At 39.1% G+C, this 20,753-nt stretch overlaps 1 protein-coding gene across 1 annotated transcript; it reads right to left on the reverse strand.

Annotated features, from left to right (window-relative positions):
- Positions 1 to 5,847: 5,847 nt before the first annotated feature.
- LOC124151582 (arylsulfatase B-like) lies at positions 5,848 to 11,789 on the reverse strand. The gene is made up of 14 exons (XM_048394468.1): positions 11,632 to 11,789; positions 11,363 to 11,474; positions 10,406 to 10,457; positions 9,953 to 10,056; positions 9,622 to 9,728; positions 9,433 to 9,497; positions 9,169 to 9,270; positions 8,633 to 8,696; positions 8,195 to 8,292; positions 7,653 to 7,789; positions 7,349 to 7,407; positions 7,071 to 7,194; positions 6,736 to 6,878; positions 5,848 to 6,079 (listed from the first exon to the last, which is right to left on the reverse strand). Exons 1-14 carry the CDS (start codon positions 11,726 to 11,728, stop codon positions 5,907 to 5,909), a joined length of 1,437 nt encoding a protein of 478 aa, XP_048250425.1. The 5' UTR covers positions 11,729 to 11,789; the 3' UTR covers positions 5,848 to 5,906.
- Positions 11,790 to 20,753: the final 8,964 nt, after the last annotated feature.

The following is a 20,753-nucleotide window of genomic DNA, read 5'->3' on the forward strand; positions in this document are numbered from 1 at the left end:
GGAAATAACAAGGTTATTAAGTAATTAGCAGTTTGGATAAATAACATCTCCATACATGTGCTTCGTCGTGACAATATCTTATATCGACCTGTGAAGATCCGGGATAGAATTTGTCTTCAGAACCTATGCTTGCCGTAAAAAGCGACTATGCTTGTCGTAAGACGCGACTAACGGGTTCGGGCGGTCAGGCTCGCTGAGCGATGCTCATGATGTCAATCACTGGATTGCCTGGTCCAGACTAGATTTTTACAGACCGCCGTCATATAGCTGGAATATTGCTGACTGTGGTGTTAAACAACAAACAAAACAAACAAACAAACAATACCTTACATCGAAAAACAACACAGTGTGGCAGGGTGCAGATGGGCAAAGCGTCCAAGAAAAAACAATTACTTGAAATGGTGTTTCTTTTGTCCGTTCGTGAATCTATTATATTATATGGCAGTGAAATATGGTGTGTGAATAGATTTGATAAACTGTACATATAACTGCATGTGAGAATGTTATTAATATCAACCTCTGGTTGTACCAACTGTCATGGAGTTGAAGACAGAGTCGATTGTACGATACAGACTATATCATGAGAATGTGTTTACGAATCACTATCAAAAAGTGACAATACCAGTGGAGAGAGGAGAGCGGGTCCTGCACAACCGTTAGTACTCATCACAAACACATGCAAAGGGTAGTCAAATGTTCACCTGAGTTAACACGTACAAGTCAAAATAGGGAATTGCACCCGACATCATTTTGTCACTGATGCGGTAAATTTGGAAATGTCCTCCACATGACCACCATAAAACGTTTTGAAAGCTTTGAAACGTTTTGCTGAGGCCCTGAATAGTTTGATTTGAATATAGCTTTAGGTTTAGGTTTCATGGATTTTGTCTGGAGACAAGATATTTCTTTTAGCTGCATGAAAAATCCCAAATATTTTTTTTTTAGATTTAAAACTCCGAGCGTGAAGTGTCGTTAACAAAAAGCACCTTCTCACAACGCCGGCAATGTATAATTTCTGATATTTCAACAGTTAGAAGGAAACATTTATTTTTCGAAAGAATGGTCATCATTTCTTGGATTTTTCCTAAGACCACACAGAAATTTTGAAATAAATCTGTACATGTTATGTTCAAAGTACCACATTATAATTTATTGTTGACCCTGCGTACCTCAGTTTTGCAAAGTTCAAAACTAAGGTACGCAGGATCAACAATAAATTAACGTGGTATTTTGAATCAAACACGCAGCTGGTCAATGGCTCTATCAGTATGATCCCGTCCTGGTTTTGGTATCGGAACAACTATGCTGGTAACTCCCGTATTATGTTACAGTCACGGCATATCATTATCACTGAGATGCTAGTAATTTCGAATCATAAATCCTTCTGGTGTCATTACGCTGTTACACCAGCTACAATTGCTTAGTTTATATGAATGGAAATGCGAAAGAATTTGGATTTCATTGAATAAAAGCGACAAAACTCTTTCCATATACATGAGAAATCTCTGCCATAAGCAGAAGCAACACAATTAATTGATAATAGATATAAGAAATCTCCGCTTAAAGAACCTGGTGTTCGCGAAAAGGTGAGCATATCTCTCCCATCGTTGACATTCGTTACAAAAACATACACCTGGAAAGGCAAGTCAAATATCATTTAAAGAATGTTTTGATGTTCGTTTTTTTAACGCACGCCACTTTTCCAGGTATTTAAAAGATGTATGTAGATCCAACAACCCAGTGATTGATATCATGAGCACCTGTCTACGCAAATGGGATACGATAACATACATCAACCAAATCAGCAAGCCTAATCACCTGGTCGCGTCAGTTGCCCGAAGACCAATTCTAACGATAATTCACAAGGGGAAAGAAGAAAAGGAATTGCATCGGACATACCTTTGGTGACTTAGGTGTCAAGTTTGAAAATGTCCTCCACAAGTCTACAATAAATCGTTTTGGAAATGTTACTAAAGCATTGCATGTTGTAACCCTGATCAGATCAACATTTTGAGCAAGAAACGTAAGGAATCTTTGTAGTTTTGAAAGTCGTTCCTAAATTATTCATTGTGATAATTGGTGCTGAAACAGATAATCAATAAAAATGAAACAGTATTTCTCTCCAGATTAAATGTTTGTGATGGACATTATTCAGTCAGTACGTGTTAGTGCCACATTAAAGACGCATATTGATCTTTGTTATCCATTTGATCTGACTGTTGATCAACAGTTTTACTGACGTGTGTGTGTCAACATAATATTTATTGGTACATCTTTGAATCTGCGTTACTAAAACGTTCGTAAATAAAACGTGCTTACATTACACGATCACCACAAAAGCTCATGTCCATCATTTGAGTTGCAGTTAATGACTACATAGAAATGGGAAATCATTTGTATTACAACCATGAACACTGATTGGACATATTTATTATGGTGTTAGAAGTCACAGTGAGGTATGTGTGAACAATCACAAAAGGAAGCAAAATCTATAGCAAAGCTGTGGCCTGCCATTTGAATTAGGACAATCACATTTCTCTAAATACTTGGTGCTATAGTTAGGAGTTGGAGAATAATCGATAATGACAAGAAACTCATAAATCAACTATAATATTCAAGCGTTGATACCTCAGCAACATGACCTTATTTTGAGTAAAAAGATACGGAAAACTGATATTATCACATATGACAGCATATTATCAAAAAATCAAACATATAACTGAACATCTGAAAACAAATAGGTACCGTTAGGTTATCTCCGTAATCGGACATGAAGAGAGGGGGTTAGACTGGAAAGTAGGCGAGTGTTCGAGTGAGTGAGTTCGGTTTAACGCCGCTTTTAACAGTATTCCAGTTATATCACAGCGTGTCAGCTTAATGTGGGAGGAAAGCCCGAAGTGATGCAGGTGTCAGACGTTTACCACTTCGGTGAAACCCACGAGCACTGGTATGATGCTGACAAACCTAGAAACATAATTGGGGCGAACCGGGATTTGAACCCACAATCATAGGTTTCTGCATTGCCCGCAATGTAGAATATCTTAAGGCCGACGTCATATTTCTTGGCTTCAAGTGACATTCACACAGATATGTCGCTTAGAGACCAGTTATACAAAAGGAATGACATTTTATTTTGTCAACTAACTGAGAGTGATCAACATGAGCGTGTATGGTGATGGTGTGTATCGTATTATGTACCATTTCCATAATTATAAGAAATATTTGCTACAAGCAGTCCATTATACGATTCTCACTTTATTATGAGTGAGTGAGTGAGAGAGTTGGGTTTAACGCCGCTTTTAAAAGTATTCCAGTTATATCACGGTGTGTCAGCTTAATGTGGGAGGAAAGCCCGAAGTGATGCAGGTCTCAGACGTTTACCACTTCGGTGAAAGCAACGAGCACGGGTATGGTGCTGACAAACATAGAAACATAATCTGGTCGAACCGGGATTCGGACCCACAATCATAGGTTTCCGGCGTGCCCAAGGGACGCAACTCTGCACAGCGAATCGCGGCGCCTTAGACGACTGGGCCACCCGTGCCCCCACGAGCAATTTTAAATGTAGATATGATGATAAACGAAATAATTTATACGGGGCAACTTTGTCTCATCATCAAGTCGTGTCTATTGAATCCAACCATATTATATTTCCTTGGTGCCAAATACTAACTCCATTCCAACTGCTTCATCAACAGCAATTGCTTTTTTTCAGGAAATGTTCCTGGCGGCAACCCATCAACTGATGAAAGAGGAAACCAACTTACTGGCAGATAGACCTACGGGGCTCCACGTCCTCACCTTTAAACGTGCTTGGGATCATGGGGTTTGCGGAGCTGCAGTACCACTGGCAGCTATTAAAACAATGTGATTGTAAGTGACCAGGCTTTAAGGGTGGCACCGTGTCCACCAGTGCTGTAATGAAGTGTAGTAAACGGAGTTTCTATGTTCATGCAATTACCCTTTGTACAATTTCGTTTTTGTGCACATAAATACGCTCATACCACGTATTAACCTTGCTTGTTTGTTGCTTTACGCCACACTCAGCAGTATTCCAGCTATTTGACGGTGGTCTGCAAATATTCGAGTCTGAACCAGTCTGTTGGCGACTTTCCTCGTGTTATTGTTATGTACAGTTGGTCAATGATGGATACCATTGACAAGTTGTTGTGCTTTGCAGATGGATCAGGCAGGCTTGGATGTGAATATGAAGAGTTTCAAAACTAGAATGCCATAAAAAAATGCCTAAATTGCCTGGAAATAAATTCATACTAGTATGAAAAAAACGGGCAAGCAAGAAAGGGAAAGGAGCACAAATGATGATGCCTGCTTCTTGCTTAAAAGGCATGTCCCCAAATTTCACACAGATGTTATCAATGAGGAAATCCTGCATTTCACATTCTGTTTCAAAGAAAACAGCTCACGGATGGATAATGTGATGGTCGACCATTTTTCAAACCAGGAAATTCCTCTGATTACTTCTGCATGAATATATATGAATGTTTTCGCTAAGCTCCTTTGCAGCATAACATATGTAGCATATAAAAGGCATGATTGATATGTTCATTGGACATGTTTTCAAACCATTGGCCCTCATGATACAGCTTGGATATTACTGGAAGGAGGCATATATAACATTCTTTCACAACCTCTAACGGTTCCCTCCCATAACGTAGACCCCCAAAATGCAGACCTCCCAAAAAGCTGTTAAAATTAGCTCACTTATTAATTGGGCCATGCTGGTCACACCTAATTAATGAATGGACTGGTCCACTCCCCTGCTATGAGGGATTATCAATATGTTGAGACAATGAGCAGTAGTGGACAACAACAACATTGTCTTAAAAAAACTCCTCCTTTCTTTAATCTGCTCCCTCCCGGTACATCACAAATCTTATTCAAACATTACTTTTAAACAAATTGTGGGATTTGTGTAAGAATATACCAAATGTTCTCAATCACTAATACTTCCTTCTCTTGTGTATGGTGTAACATATAAATATATTTGAACATGAGCTTCAACCTCGTCCAATTAAGCTGTGGCCGGACTTACGAAAGTTGAGTATGTCTTGTCCCAGAAAGGTGCCCCACAAGTTCTCGTGGACGGCTACACGTATGCTAAGAACAGGACGAAGAATGAAAATGTGTACTGGAGGTGTGTGAACAGATCTTGCAGTGGCAAGTGCACCACAGTCAGAGACTACGTTCGCGGCACGTCAGAACACAACCATCCACCTAGTGATGACCGAGCAGTGAGATTTGTCAACGCCATGAGGAAGAGGGCCAGAGACAACAGACAACACCTATGCAGCAAATCTACAACGACCTCATCAGCCAACAGGAGGACGACTTGGTGCCGCATCTGCCGTCCTTCCCGAGTGTGAGTAACGCCATGTATCGCCACAGACGACAGAACATCCCTCCATTGCCGAGGTCAAGAGCTGAGGTGGACCTTCCAGATCAGTTGACAGCGACACAAGATGGAAGAAGATTCCTGTTGTTTGCTGATGGAGAGGACGACAAGATACTGGCGTTCTGCTCCGAAGAGACTCTTGAAGCACTGCAGTCCGCAGATAAAATCTTCATGCATGGAACATTCTCTACCTGCCCTCCTCTGTGAAATCTACCCAGCTTTCTTTCCTGTTACATGGGTGATACCATTTTACTTAATCAAGGGTACAGGGTACTAATTACTGATGCAACCAGCCATAACGATTGTTGTTTACGGGTCTGCATTTTGGCAGGTCTACATTTTGGGAAGATACCCCTCTAACAAAGGCTTAACCAGTCATTAATTAATTAATCACAGTAACCATGACTGTGACGTAATAAACATGAATGTTAATGAGCATCAAATTTACTTTATTGTGTACTTCAAAAATACACATCATAGCATTATGGAACGATTAGCACCACCCGGGGCTCCAAGCGTCTCCATACTTTCTGGGGTCAGATGCAGGATCCTGTCTGGGGAAATTGGCTGGCACCATCGTCTTCTTGTACTCCTCAAATCGGGCACGCAACTTAGCCACCATGTCCGGCGTCTGCTGTGCAAGGTCGTAGTGCTCAGTCGGATCCACTGGATATAGATCAGAGTATTTGTTTACAAGGGCCAGAGAGCTCATAGCAATATGATTTCATCTTGATATGTAGCTCTGGTCTCTGGTAACAGTATGCAGTATGTGGACTGGGTGAGTCAGCCAGTTGGGTTTTACGCCGATTTAAGCAATATTCTAGCAATATTACAGTGGGGACAGAAATGGGTGTTCACACATTGCACCTAGGGGTGTGGGACCCGGGTAGTAAATGTTGACTCGTCCCAGCCCTACCGTCTGTCCAACCGTTCCTCAATTACTTAGTACTGAAATTCAAAAAGCTTTTTTCAAAACTATTGAACGTATCAATATATCGCTCCCAAATATGTCCCATATGACTCTGGTCACAATAATGTATAATATATACAACCCAACAAAACAATTGAATCATGTTAAACCCCAGTCTACCTCACAGGAGTATGTGTGTGACGGATAAGTTTAATGACAACCTAAAGCGAACCGGGTATTTGGTTCTACTTGGTATTGAATGCACACTATTGGGGATCTAGCCATAACCAAACACACAGTAAGCTGGTCATTGGGCAGAGCATATATGTGCTGATATTTACTGTGGAGGCAGTGAGGAGATCTTGTAAAGACTCGATTTTTACTCAGACCTTTAAGTTAATTAATTGTGTACCTCGAATGTTGAAGAGCTGGACAGGTTCGTCTCCTTTGGTGTAAACTCTCTCTACATATATGTCATCCTGGGTTCTGTTCATGGGTTTGTGCCAGCCATCAGGACCTCCAGGGTACCCCAGGATCAGCTTGTAGTCTCCTACTCTGAGACACAAGAATACAGACACAGATGCCAAACATGGTTATTTCTTTGCTTTGATAATCATTGGACTGCATTCAATGTCATGTGATATTGCATTTGAAGAAGGTAATTGATCAGTCATGTGAATATCCAGATCACTTAGGTAAAAGCCTGTTGACCGTAATGTTTTTAATGGAAAAGCATGTATGAACTACCTTATTCCTGCATGTCCTTCGACTGGAACTTCAAAGTCGTCAATGTTGTAGATAAACTCCGTTCTTGATGAGGGGAGACCGTTTCGAATAGAATCCCAGTGACTCATTCCATCAATGTTAGTTTCTGTACCCCAGATACAATGTAAGGCAGTAAACATTACATTGCCAGCAATTGTTCAGTTTATCAATTTAACAACACACACAAAATCATCTCGCTGATTCTTTCATGACTGCAAGTGTGACAATAATCAGGGACATCTGAAAGAGAATCTCCCTACCTGGAGTTCCCCCAGCAGCAGACACTAAGGTGGGCTTCCAGTCGACAGCGTGGATCATCCTGTTTAGAGGAACGAGCGATTCAAATATGAAATAAGCCACATGCTTAAATCCACTAAACATTGACTACAGCATTTCAATTAGTTTTAGTTTATGCACTAAATAATCAATAAGGGGTTTACAAATAATTTCATTAAAATTCAAATATACTATCATGCAGTAAAATTACTACAGCGAGATTACAGTTGTGTCTTTTATTAAAACACGGATTGTTGAGTTGGGTCTGATGGTATTATGTGGTATTACCCATCGTATGTCGTCCCTCTCTTCTGGAGTCCAGCACCGTACATGAAGGATGTCCCCCTCGTTCCCCCCTCCCAGATCGTGTGCTTCCCTCCTCTCAGGGGCCAGTTATTGGCATGCCCATCAATAGGGCCTCCATTCTAAATGATCAATATGTTTTATTCCAATGGAGCATGACATGATTAGCAGTTTCATGAAAGATATCCATCCAGATAAGAAATTCCACATGTAAGGAAACTTTATGTAAGCCTGTTTGAATAAATGAAGCAAATATGTTCAAACAGTTTCAATGTGAAAAGTGTAGTATTTCTAATGTTTCATAGAACTGATTTGTGGCTTGTTGAATTTTAACCATGGAATTGCACTTGTTTTTATTCATGATTTGAATACCATTACCAATGAATCAAAGATGTAATTTGCTGCCCATAATTGCAGAATGATAAGTCCTATTGGCATTGTTTCGGCAAGGTATATTTAATGTTCAAGAATAGCCAAAACTAGTTAGAAATAGTTAATTGAAAATTCACACTGATGTGACTACTTACATCTGTGGTGAATAGAATCAGAGTATTTTCAAACAAGCCCAGATCCTTAAGGGCCTGGGTAACATTACCCACTGCCTCATCCAAGGCAGACACCATTCCTGTTTGGAATGACAGTCGTGGGTCAATGGGTTGAACAGTACTTCAGATATGTCATGGTGTATGAACTGAATGCAGGTCTACAGAGATTCCAAAGACTCGAACGCCCGGTCAGAGGATCCTAACTCGCGTAAGGAACAGACACGGGTACGACTCAAAACTCAACAATAGTTATTGTAAAAGTAATATAAATTTAATCAAAACAAAAATTGATCAACAAGCTTTCTGAGATACAGAATATGAGGATTCAAAAGGCAGTTGTTTAAATATAATATTAAACGTCGACACCAGAGAATAATCAGTCAAGAAAGAGATTGAAAATGCAGACATAAACTTGCATACCACTGAACGTTCTTCGTCCTTCATTAATCACGTTCGGGTACATATCCTCATACTTCTTGGGCACCTGTGACGTCAAACGCTTGGGTACATTCATTGGCAAACGGAACATGTTCATATGCAATGTAATGCCATAAAGATACATAATCACCCTCAGTGACACAAAATCATGTCAGCAAAAAAACATTAATTGAAATGAGTTATTCCAATCGTATCTATCTATCTATCTATCATATGTACACACTCTCACTCTCTCTCTCTCTCTCTCTCTCTCTCTCTCTCTCTCTCTCTCTCTCTCACACACACACACACACACACACACACACAAATACACATACGTACATCATTCGAAAATAATAAAAGTGATAGGAATGTTAAAAAGACTGATTTATGCTGGAGAATGCAACTAAATTTCTTAAAATAGTTCATAGAGACATGTTTAGCATACACTTGGCTGACTTAATATCACGTACTCAGCTCACAAGAAAGGTTGATGGAATGTAATATGAAGACGTTTTCAATACTGTGACTTTCATTACCTCAAGAGGAGCATGCACGTTCTGATAAGGGAGGTACATAAACAGCGGCTGTGATACATTATGTCGATGGATGATGTCAACGGCTCTCTGGGCGAATGTGAACTAAAATGATAATATGCATGTATATAATCTTCAGACCAATTATATTTAACGATTTTCCGATGATTTAGATATGTTACAAAAAGTATGTATTTGGAAAGACAAGTGTGATTGATGTGAAAATTGTCAACTGCAGTTAAGAACAATTTGCCCTCGCATACTTACAGCAGAATATTCTCCAGAATAGTTTTTTGCCGGAAGTTCATTGTCCCTGTAGTCTAGATACCCTCCTGATCAAATATGAAGTAAACTTACATCAGACTATCTGCTGACAATGTTTAATTGAAACGTACATACATGAAACCAAGTTGTTAATACACTTCCTGACAACACGACAAGTAGAATAATTCTCACCAACAGTGTGAGTGAAGTAGTCTTCAGCCGCGTTATAATAACCAAAGTAAGTATCAAACCCTCGGAACGTTGGCGTACACTCCCACTTGCAGAAACCCAGGTGCCATCTGAAATTGTATTGCATATGATATTCATACACTTAGTAATGCAACTTAAGTATCATAGTGCATGCACTGTGGATTTAACATAAACACTTCTCAATCAATCTTAGAATGAGGATACACATCCCTGGTTGGTATCCAAAGGTCTAGTTATTATATTATGTCATGCTTTCATTTGGCCCAGTTAATGTCAATAGTTGTAAATAGCCTTATTGTAACACAACACCTACTTTCCGATCATGTGTGTAGCATAGCCGAGTTCCTTCAGTTCCTGGGGGAGGAATGTATAGTTGAGGGGCACACACACCGCTTGGCCATTCATCAGTACCCTATGCTGAATATGATTTTGTCTGTGTGAGAAATTCTTACATGTTCTCAGGTAATATATAATGAAATTCAGTTTCATCAGGAACGTGCATTATGAAAGAAGACTAGATGTAAATGAGTCATTTCACCCTTGTGGTAACTTGTAAACAGCTATAACGGTACGTCTTGTGAGATAGTGTATACTATTATAGAGCAGATCGAGCAATGAGTGAGATGGGATTAAATTGGAAATTATCCCTAAATACAGCTTACACGTTTTCGGGGATTTCCCGCTTGTGTCTTGATCTATAGTGTGACGATCTTGCTCAGTCCGATTATGCACATCTAGATATTAATATTTTCAATGACATAATTACCTGCATGCCGACATGGAAAGGAAACATTCCACTCATAAAGGCGGTTCGGGAACTGAAACAATGAGTGTACTGATACCTACATGTACATACCAGTATGTAGTATGGACATATTGTTACACAGGTAATTCAACAATACAGCTCCACCTGAAACCAGTTCATGCTTAATTTGTATCCGCAATTGTTTTTTGTTTTGTTTTTAAAAACATATACTTTATGTTTTGGATCTGATTTGGAAATTCGAAACTGCAACATACAACGAGTTAAATGGATAAGTGTATCTTTGGTCTGCGTGAACATGAAGTATATGAGTTTGAGATAATGTCTGCTGTTAGTTATATCTGTTTGTGTCATATTTTGTTTCAATGCAATTGAAGTTGCAATCAAAGTATTTTCTTATGTCTCAATAATTAAGTTTTCGTTGTGCTCATTGTTATCCCTTCATTCTGATTAGCTGAATTGGTCACGTGTTATTGCATTCATTTTCCAAAGAATGTAAAAAGATAAGCCACGCCCGCAGGGGCGTACTACTTTTATTACTACGGGATGTCGGGGATTCCCATTATTACAGACGAGTGAATCCCCTTTCGTCTTATGGTTACCGTCATCACAGGACAATTAGCGACATTCAGGCATGTTCATTGTCTACTCTTTCAGACCGAAAGTCGAGTAGGAATGAAACAGCAAACGTGCAGGCTCGCTCGCATGTTTTTCCCCTGCTGACCTAGGTTCCACAAATTCAATGTCTTTGGGTTTCAATTCGAACCAGCCTTTTTCCAACTATGTCTTCCCAATCTTAGGGAACTAATATTTTAATCTGACAGAACCTGACCATGTCATTTGAAACAGCCGCCTTCTCCCGGACATATTGTTTCGGTTCGTTACAGTATGACTGTTGCAGTTCTTTTCGCGGTCAATACATAGTCAATCCTTAATTAAAATAATAAAATAACAATTTACGGGCTGCACAGAGGCTGGACATATGCATTTTCGAAGATGATTCCTTCTGTGGCCAGCCTGTCGATGTTTGGGGTCTTCATGTCAGGATTCCGGAAACCAACATCATTCCAGCCTGTATGAAAACACAGTTTTCCCTGAACATTCGGCTTTGGCGTTTTCAATCACCATGTGAACATCTGTACTTTGAAATGAGACACATTTCGAGTGACATATTTAAGGAGGCATTTCGCTTTAAAAAAATTCTTTATGCCTTCACTATCTACACTCACCTAAGTCATCTGCCACAATAAAGACGATGTTAGGACGCTGTGCTGATGACAATGATAGGAAAAACAGGAACAGAGCAAGGAGCTGTTGAACATTCATTACTTTCGTTTGTCAAGCAGAAAAAAGACTGTTTTGTACTGTCTGCCTATATGTAGACACTTCAGTCTCATAGACCAGACTGATAAAGCATATTTATATCTCAGCCCTGACCTACATGCTCTGGTATTTGAGAAAATCACGTTTGTTTTAGGTTATTCGATAACATAGGAATGTTTTAACACACTTAATGAGATTTAGGGAACGTCGAGAGGTATATATAAAAATTGGATATGTGTATATATATATACGAGTGAAATATATGAGGAGATGAGTACAATATCGCATAGATTGGTAGCAACGACTTTGACATACATTCAGTCCTGTTAGATAACAAAAGTTTGTCGACATTTGTACTCTTCAGTGAACCCACAAGCAATGTCCAGCTGTATTCCGGCAGCATTTGAAATAAATATTCAGCCTGGACGAGATAAACCTGTGCGCACACTGGAGGGTTTGAATGGCAATGAGTTTTTCGTCACCGAGACGGACCCTCATGGATGAATTCAGTAATTTAGTCGTATTTTGCAGCATGCAGAGGTTTCTAGGTCCCTATTGAAATCTTGAACCACCACCGGACCCCGCAATCTGTGACACGTAATTGCCTAACCTTCGGAAAGTAAGGTTCTCCAGGTTAGTGTTGTGAAGATGTCTTTTGGGGCTAAGTTAGGAGTTAAGAATCCTTACTTAATTACACGGTGATATAAATACAGGTACATGTAGTCACTTTCAAATCTTAAAATCACTACAACCTTTGAAAACCAAGTTTGGATGCGAGAGAAATCATGCAATTCGTTTTTTAGCTTGGCAAGGCAAATGAATGGATTTGTCTGTTGTGTACACATATGTCATATGGATATATTGATAGTGTAAAACAAAGTTGAACAGATCCGGCTGATTTCTTCGACTTTATTATCATATTTATGTTTCATATATAATTTCCGTATCTTTTTGCACATGTCCTATTACGTGCTCAGCTTTAATTGCTTACAATGCTTGTTCAGAAGGGCCAATGGATTTCTGACTCCGAGACAACGGCTACAACAGTAGTCACGTCATCAAAATGATAAAGACTAAATATAAACATCACTCGACAATGAACTCGATTATCAACCAATACAGATTCTATCGGGCGTAAGAGAAAAACCGGTGGTAACACAATTATGAATGGATCGCTGAAGTGGTTGGTTGGTTGGTTGGTTTGTTGTTTAACGCAGCACTCAGCAATATTCCAGCTATTTGACGGCGGTCTGCAAATAATAGTGGCTGGACCAGACAATCCAGTGATTTATATCATGAGCATCGATCCACGCAATTGTGATCGATGACATACTTCAACCAAGTCAGCGAGCCTGACCAACCGATCCCGTTAGTCGCCTCTTACGACAAGCATAGTCGCCTTTAACGTCAAGTACATGTATGGGTTGCTGAAGACTAGAATTGGTCAGGTCTTAAGCAACCCATACTTGCCGTAAAAGGCGACTATGCTTGTCGTAAAAGGGGACTAACGGGATCGGGTGGTCAGGCTTGCTGATTTGGTTGATGCATGTCATCGATCCCAATTCCGTGGATCGATGCTCATGATATCAATCACTGGATTGTCTGGTAAAGATTCGATTATTTACAGACCGCCGTCATATAGCTGGAATATGGCTGAGTGCGGCGTTAAACACCAAACCAACCAACCAACCTATTCTACCCTGGATCTTCACGGGTTGGATCACTGAAAATCACGATGGATCACTGAAAATCGCGATGACATATAAAAGTTTCTTCCATAATAAGCAGCAGTCTTATTAATTCTGAGTGTGATAAAGTGTAAATTGAAAAAAAATGAGAGGTGCATTATAAATACAGCTACGAAGTACGTCTTCATATCAAAACAAGCTACATGATATGTTTTATGATAGCGAGCCACCACCCATGATTTGGCAGATAAGTTTATTATTTGATTGCATCATAGATTTGCTGGCTGGACACCTTAGGATGATGATTGGTGAGGTAGGTGTGACAGTGTTTGTGATTAAGGCAGTGCATTTCACAAACATTCCAGAGAGAATTTGCCCGACAGCTGAGATTTCATCAGCCTCAATGACTGGGTAGTCTATTGTCATATAACTGTTGTTAAACTTGGAATTATGCAGGATAATGTTACACTACGTATAGGACATTCCCGATCCTCACAATGCAATCGTCCCGTCCATAAACCGACAGAAACCTAAAATCCTTGCATATAATCAGAAAATATCAATGAAGCTTATGGATTGATAAATTGGAATACAAACTCATGCTCCAATCAGGACAATGTTACGTTCTTCGTTTTGTTTGTCCCCTCGCCAAGCTGTAAATCCGGGTCCTCGTAACTTGTAATGTCTGCAGTTCAGAACTAACAAACGCACACACGTAGTGTCTTTGTTACCCTGGACCCTTACTTGGATTGGAATCCGGGCCTTCGGTTTGAAAAGCCAAAGCTGCTCCAGTAACACATACCAGGGAAACATGTTTTGGAATTTGTTATCATTTACTCCATCAGTTATTACATTGCGAGAATGATAGCTAAAAGAGAGCTTGTGCTTGCTTTATTTGAGGCAATGGCTGCAAGTGTATTATGTGCACCTTGCATTTTAATATGTTGCTGTTGTTTTCTTATAGGCACTAGTGTTGATTGTAAATGGCAGCAATTTGGTTGAAACGCTCGTACAATCCCCTCCCGGTGTTGAGAGCTTGAGTGTGATCATTTTATTATCAGTTGTCGACATTTCCGGAAATGACAACACGGTTCAAGGCAGAAGCGCTACAGAAGGCTGGATGTACCTATATAAGAGCGAGCCGAGTGTGATTCGAGGCCTTCATTTCATGGCATCACTTGCTTTTCATCTACTTGTCTACTGCCGACGGGACACCTGTCGGTACAAAACGACTTTTTGTCTGCTTCCAACACTGGAATCAAGAACGGAAAATGTGCCACATTCAGGGCTTTTAGTTGTGACAATAACTGGACATTCATGAGTGCACTGACTTGTGTGATGGGGCCTTCTATATATATTGCCACATATTTGACCTATTGTATTGTCTTTTATGATTGAAAACCGAACCATGAGAAATTTTCATTTCTGTTTTAATTGCTCATTGGTCTAGTGTGGCTATTTATTGATTGCACAATACAGTTGTATGACTGTATGAAGTACACGATACAACTGCATGAAGTGATTTCTGGGTTAACCATCAAGTTTAAGTATGAAAATCACCACGTTACATTAATGATAATAATCGCCTGTTTGTCGCTGTTGATTTATTCCATCACTCATGGAGTTAATATGTCCGCTTTGTTATTAACAGTTTTTATCTCGTGTTTCTGTATTCACAATTAACACGTTTCTGTTTATGTGGCGTGGATGGCAAAATGAAACCCATAGATAAATTGCTTTCTATCTATTTTTTTTACATTTATTTATTATTTCCCATATACATGTACAAATACAGCAATAAGCGTCATCTACATCGCAGAATATTCATACCAGCATAAGCATTTTCATGTAGATCAGAGGGTTCCAACAGTGTTTATATACACATACCGGATTATTAGAATCTTGGTCGTTTCTCTTTTTGAAAGGGATATATTTATATCACTTCTTTAACTGGACATTTGAAGATATTTAAGTGTTTTGTAATGTAAATTGTATGTGTATGTTAATTGTTTTGCTACCAAATGATTGTATTAAAAGGTTTATTATGTTTACCTTTAAAGCTAAATATGATATTTTCCTCAGTTAATCTTATGTTTCTTTCACTAATTGTATTGAGCCATACTGGCATAGCTTTCCATATCTTTTCAACATTTTTGCATTCACATAATAGAGGAATAATTGTTCCATCTGTACTTTCGCAAAAGGTGCAGGATGGAGATTCGATGTAAATTATCTTGTATAAGAACACATTTGCTGTAATGATATTTTGTATTACTTTGCACTCCTAAAGTGAGATTGGGATATTCATTGGCTATGCATGGAATAATTATTCTCCGTCTCTCACAGTATCTAGCTGTGGATGTTCTAATACTTTCAAACTCAACAAAATTACATTTTTTTCTGTAATTCAGCAAACTTACATATATATCCTTTGTCCTTAACGTAGTCTACCCCTTTACTGTGCTACTGAGGATAAAACACAATTTTATTATCCACGGTAATGTTATTATTTTACCATATTGACTTATTTATAAATTCTGCCAAGTCTGTGATACCATGGGTTTTTTTCTAAATAGTACGACTACGCAGTGAATACATCTTACCAAACTTTGTTTGAAATATTAGGTACAATATGTCAAGTCATGTATTGTGAATCCGCCAGCCATATTCTATGAGCATTTGGGACCAGAGGTTCATATCTCTATTTATCTTTTCGATTTCTTCTTGATAATTAAGTTGAGTCATTTCATCTAAAGTCTACATCATGATCAGACCCGTGAAGATCCGGGGAAGAATAGGTCTTCAGCAACCCGTGCTTGCTGTAAAAGGCGACTATGCTTGTCGTAAGAGGCGACTATCGGGATCGGGTGGTCAGGCTCGCTGACTTGGTTGATGCATGTCATCGATCCAAATTGAGTGGATCGATGCTCATGATATTAATCACTAGATTGTCTGTTCAAGACTCGATTAATTACAGACTGCCGTCATGCAGCTGGAATATTGCTGAGTGCGGCGTGTAAACAACACACACACCGAACCAAAAATCTAATGACCTTATCATTACATTTAACCGCCTTCAGTCCTTTTCACTCTTTTGGTTACATGTTTTCTTGAAAGAAATTGTTTATTTTTTAAGCACATATGATAATATATACTATCAAAATTACTTTACGAACTATATTCAGTGTGGTTAGAATGGCGGCAATAAGTTCTTGTAACTGATGCATGTCCATTGGACAGTCTCTTATGGTCCATTTTGTCTTACTTCACGAAAACTGTTGAGCTTTTAACCGTGTTCCGTAAGGACATTTTAAGGATGCACAGAACCATTGACATGAGACAATGCTGCAAGTTTCTGCTTTCTTCCCTTAAAGGAAAAAAATCAATCATCGAGAAATCGTTTTCCTTAATTCACAAAGGAGCCCCCTTTTGCTGTGAGCAAAACATTCGGTTGAAATAGAAGGTATTCCTAGAGATATGCAATGATATAAGACATCTAACATCGCATATGATACCAGTATTCTTGTATCACATATCTCCCATCATTAAATTTGTTTGTTTGTTCTATTTTTTTAATAACATCATACGTGTGTGTATATACTTTGATTTGCCCAGCAGTTTATTTGCACAGGTAGTTTACAAATGCAATCTTTGTAATGTCTACAATCTGGTTGCAAGGGGCTATATGCTTATATTCATATGTGATGAAAAGCTTTGTTTTTATTAAAATATTAGCATCATCATCTGCAACTATTCTCCGACGAAGCTCATTATTTGTGCTAGTATAATTATTCAAAGTTGCGATGAAACGTATGAGTACAGTGTACAAATTGAAATAAAACATCTTACAACCCCAAAGGCATTTGCTTTCGAAAATCAATACCAGTTTAACGAACCTAGAGTTTATGCTTTGGTTGGAACGATATTTACAAGGGATTGTGGTCCAGTTTTGTCATTTAACCTTCCGGTAAATCGATGATCTGATAAAGATCAATAATCGTCAAATATTGCCACTGATTTGCCCACCTGAACTAGAAATAACAGAGACATGTGAAACCCCCTCGTGCAATGACATCATGCAAAACATAATTAGAGACAACTTATAACTTTGAAGTATTTCATATCAGTCTGACTAGTTTATATGAACACTATCTCTGTCTGAACTATATTTATGATTGGAATTACAGTGCCAGGTGTGAACATGCTGGTTTCGAATGCATATCTATAGTTCCTGTAGAATGAAGTGGGTTCTAACCATGGAAGGATATATGTATATATATATCTGCTGAAAAGGTACAAACGTGGATGATTCACTATCAAATAGTAACGATACCAGGTGTTCGCCTGGTATCTCGCCCCACAGGTCACAAACACAGGCAAAGGCAAGTCAATTGTTCACCTGAAAAACAAGTGAACACATCTGCCAACCTGTAGTATCCCGCGTCGTCGTTATACATGAATATATGCAAAGTTGTGTGGTGAAAACATAGTATTTGATAGGCATTACTTAGAAGCTGACGGATGACAAAGTTTACACAGTTCATTGATAAGGCGCGCTTGAAACCGGTATAAGGATATCTACCGAAACGTCGCCTTTACAGTAATTTAAGTTGTTATTCACAAATTGTGCCTATTTTGAGGACATATCTGATGCATCATATTGTCATATTTGTATAAGAATACTTGTTAATAAGAGAGCGATATTTAAGCAATATGCATTAATGATTTTAAACAGCATGTATTCTGGGGTCTGGATCCCTCATAAAAATATGCAAACCTCGAATGTTGAAGAGATGGACTGCAGCTGGCCCATCTCCTGTGGTGTAAATTGTCTTTTCATATTTGTCATCCTTGGCACCGTTTATGGGTTTGCGCCAGCAATCAGGACCTCCTGGGAACCCGAGGATCAGCTTGTAGTCTCCTCCTCCTCTGATACACAAGAATGCAGACACAGTTACATAAAATCTGTACTTGGTTGCTTTAATGATAACGACTGTATGTAGTGGCTTGTGATATTGCTTATTAAATAGGTCCTTGATCAGGCATAGTAGATTTGCAAATTACAATAACAAATGATACTGTAATTCTGACAGCCTGTTGTATGTACTCTTATTTGATGACAAAACATGCTTAACACAACTTGTTCAAGCATGACCTTCAAATGGAACTGGAAAGTCATCTATGTTGTAGATGAAATCTGTCCTTCATGAGGGGAGCCCGTTTCGATTAGAATCACAAGGACTTATTCAATCAATCAGTTGCTATGCTCCATGTGCAATGCAAGGTGGAAAAACAATTTGTATTACCTTGACGATAATTTTAGTAATAGTTTGTCGAAGAGAAGGCACATTCAAACTGTCTCACTGATTTATTGAAGTTACAAAACAATCTTTCAAGATTGCAATTGCGATAAAACTTTGGGAGATATGAATGAGAATCTCCCTACCTGGAGTTCCCCCAGCAGCAGACCCTTACGTCGGTTTCCAGTCCACAGCGTGGATCATCCTGTTTAGAGGGAGAAGCGATTCACATTTATAATAAAATATGTACATGGTTATGGAAATATGAACACTGATGGTTTTCATATGCTGTTTTACTGAATTCGAGTTTCGTTCCGGAAAGGTCAATAGTCCTTTACTAACTCACTTCATGTCTGTCGAAATTCGAACTGGGCTCATTTATTTTATTTTGGATCATCACTGAAACACTTTCCTGAAATAGGGTCGTTGAATTTGGTCTGATTGTATTCACTGGTGTTACCCATCGTAGGTCGTCCTTGTCTTCTGGAGCCTAGCACCTTACGTGAAGGATGTCGCCCTCGAGTCCCCCTCCAAGATCGTGTACTTTCCTCCTCTCAGGGGATAGTTGTTGCCATACGCCTTGATATGGCCACCATTAAGCATGATCATCGGTGTTTTACAAGGTAGAATGACTAGACATCATTTGATGACAATTAACAAGAAATAAAAGGTCTAATTTTGCTGCTGTTTATTAAAACATGTCATAAAGTCATACTTCCATTGGCGTTAGGGAAGCTACATTTATTGTTAAGAATAGCGAGAACCATAGTCTGATATACTTCACAAAGATTGCCACCATGTTCAGGATACGTGAATCATTCTGTAAAATAACGATTGAAGATTTTCTCCGATGTTTACACTGCAACTGTAAGTTCTTACGTCTGCGGTAAATAGACTCAGAGTATTTTCAAACAAGCCCCGATCCTTCAGGACCTGTGTAACATTTCCAAGCGCCTCATCCAGGGCAGACACCATTCCTGTATGTAATAAAAGTAGTAGGCCAGTGCTTTTAAAGTATTTCAGAAATGGCATGGTGTGTGCAGACAACTGTGGGTCAAACATTGATACACAGTGCAGATGTTTACCACTCGTGTGAAACCCATCTGCAGACCGGGACATAACTCTTCTATATGACTCAACTCCACAATAATACGATATTACTCATGGAGTTTTCCATTTTCCTTCTGGAAGCACATCGAGGATCGAGAGTAAGGAAGAGGATGACATTATTGCATGATGAATATATTAGATATAAGGACATGAATGTGCATACCATCCGACCATGAGAACAAACTACGTTTACGTGTGATCCAACGTCACTGAACTGCACGCCTGTCATGGTCAAGTCAACATCTAAGATTTTAGATACAGGACTAAAGGTCCTCTTAACGAATCAGTCCAGGTTACAGCTTGATGGTAGTGATGATCGTTAGTGTGTGTATCAACGCCGAATGGAATTGTACGCTTACGCGTTTGTTCTTCAATCTTTGAATTCAGTGTTCGGAGCATAAAGGGATATGAAAGCATTACTGCACATCACTGGACCCCTGTAATGATCATGGTTCAGACCCATGGACGTCACATCCCGATACATTAGGACAAAGCACGCCCTCAACTTCGTCTGCACACCAGATTTATCGTCCTTCGAACATGTGTGGGATAAATTGGAACATCATTTACGCCAACTTCCAAACCTACCGACGTTGGTTCAGATGTGACAGGTCATGTTCCAGAACTGAAATGACTTCGCATAAGTCTTCCTCAAACAGTGGTCCTACCAGATACTGACTTGTGTCATCACTGATTTTCATTGATCCATTTAAATTACTTGTACGACTATTTTGCTTATATTTCCAGTGGGATCTGTTTCGGCGGATTATCGAGATTATTCTGTAGACGTGCCGTCTTAAATAAACTGAACAAAAGTAAAAAGGGATCATGAACATTTGGGGGAATGTTTTATTGAAGAGAAGCTGGAGTTCCTTTAAATGGAAACGGTATATGGAGGTTATCACGCGAGTGGGTTTGGGGATGGTAAAT

This window comes from Haliotis rufescens, unplaced genomic scaffold (assembly GCF_023055435.1).
Source record: "Haliotis rufescens isolate VD_foot unplaced genomic scaffold, xgHalRufe1.0.p SCAF_13, whole genome shotgun sequence".
NCBI classification, from domain to species: Eukaryota; Metazoa; Mollusca; class Gastropoda; order Lepetellida; family Haliotidae; genus Haliotis; species Haliotis rufescens.

What these genes read in the sequence shown, in the direction of transcription:
- LOC124151582 (XM_048394468.1), bottom strand. Translation starts at nt 11,728, where the DNA reads ATGAATGTTCAACAGCTCCTTGCTCTGTTCCTGTTTTTCCTATCATTG. An exon ending in ATTCTGGAGAATATTCTGCT is followed by an intron (nt 9,271 to 9,432) that starts GTAAGTATGCGA and finishes TTATCATTTTAG; the next exon opens with TTCACATTCGCCCAGAGAGC. An exon ending in CCAGCTCTTCAACATTCGAG is followed by an intron (nt 6,080 to 6,735) that starts GTACACAATTAA and finishes ATCTATATCCAG; the next exon opens with TGGATCCGACTGAGCACTAC.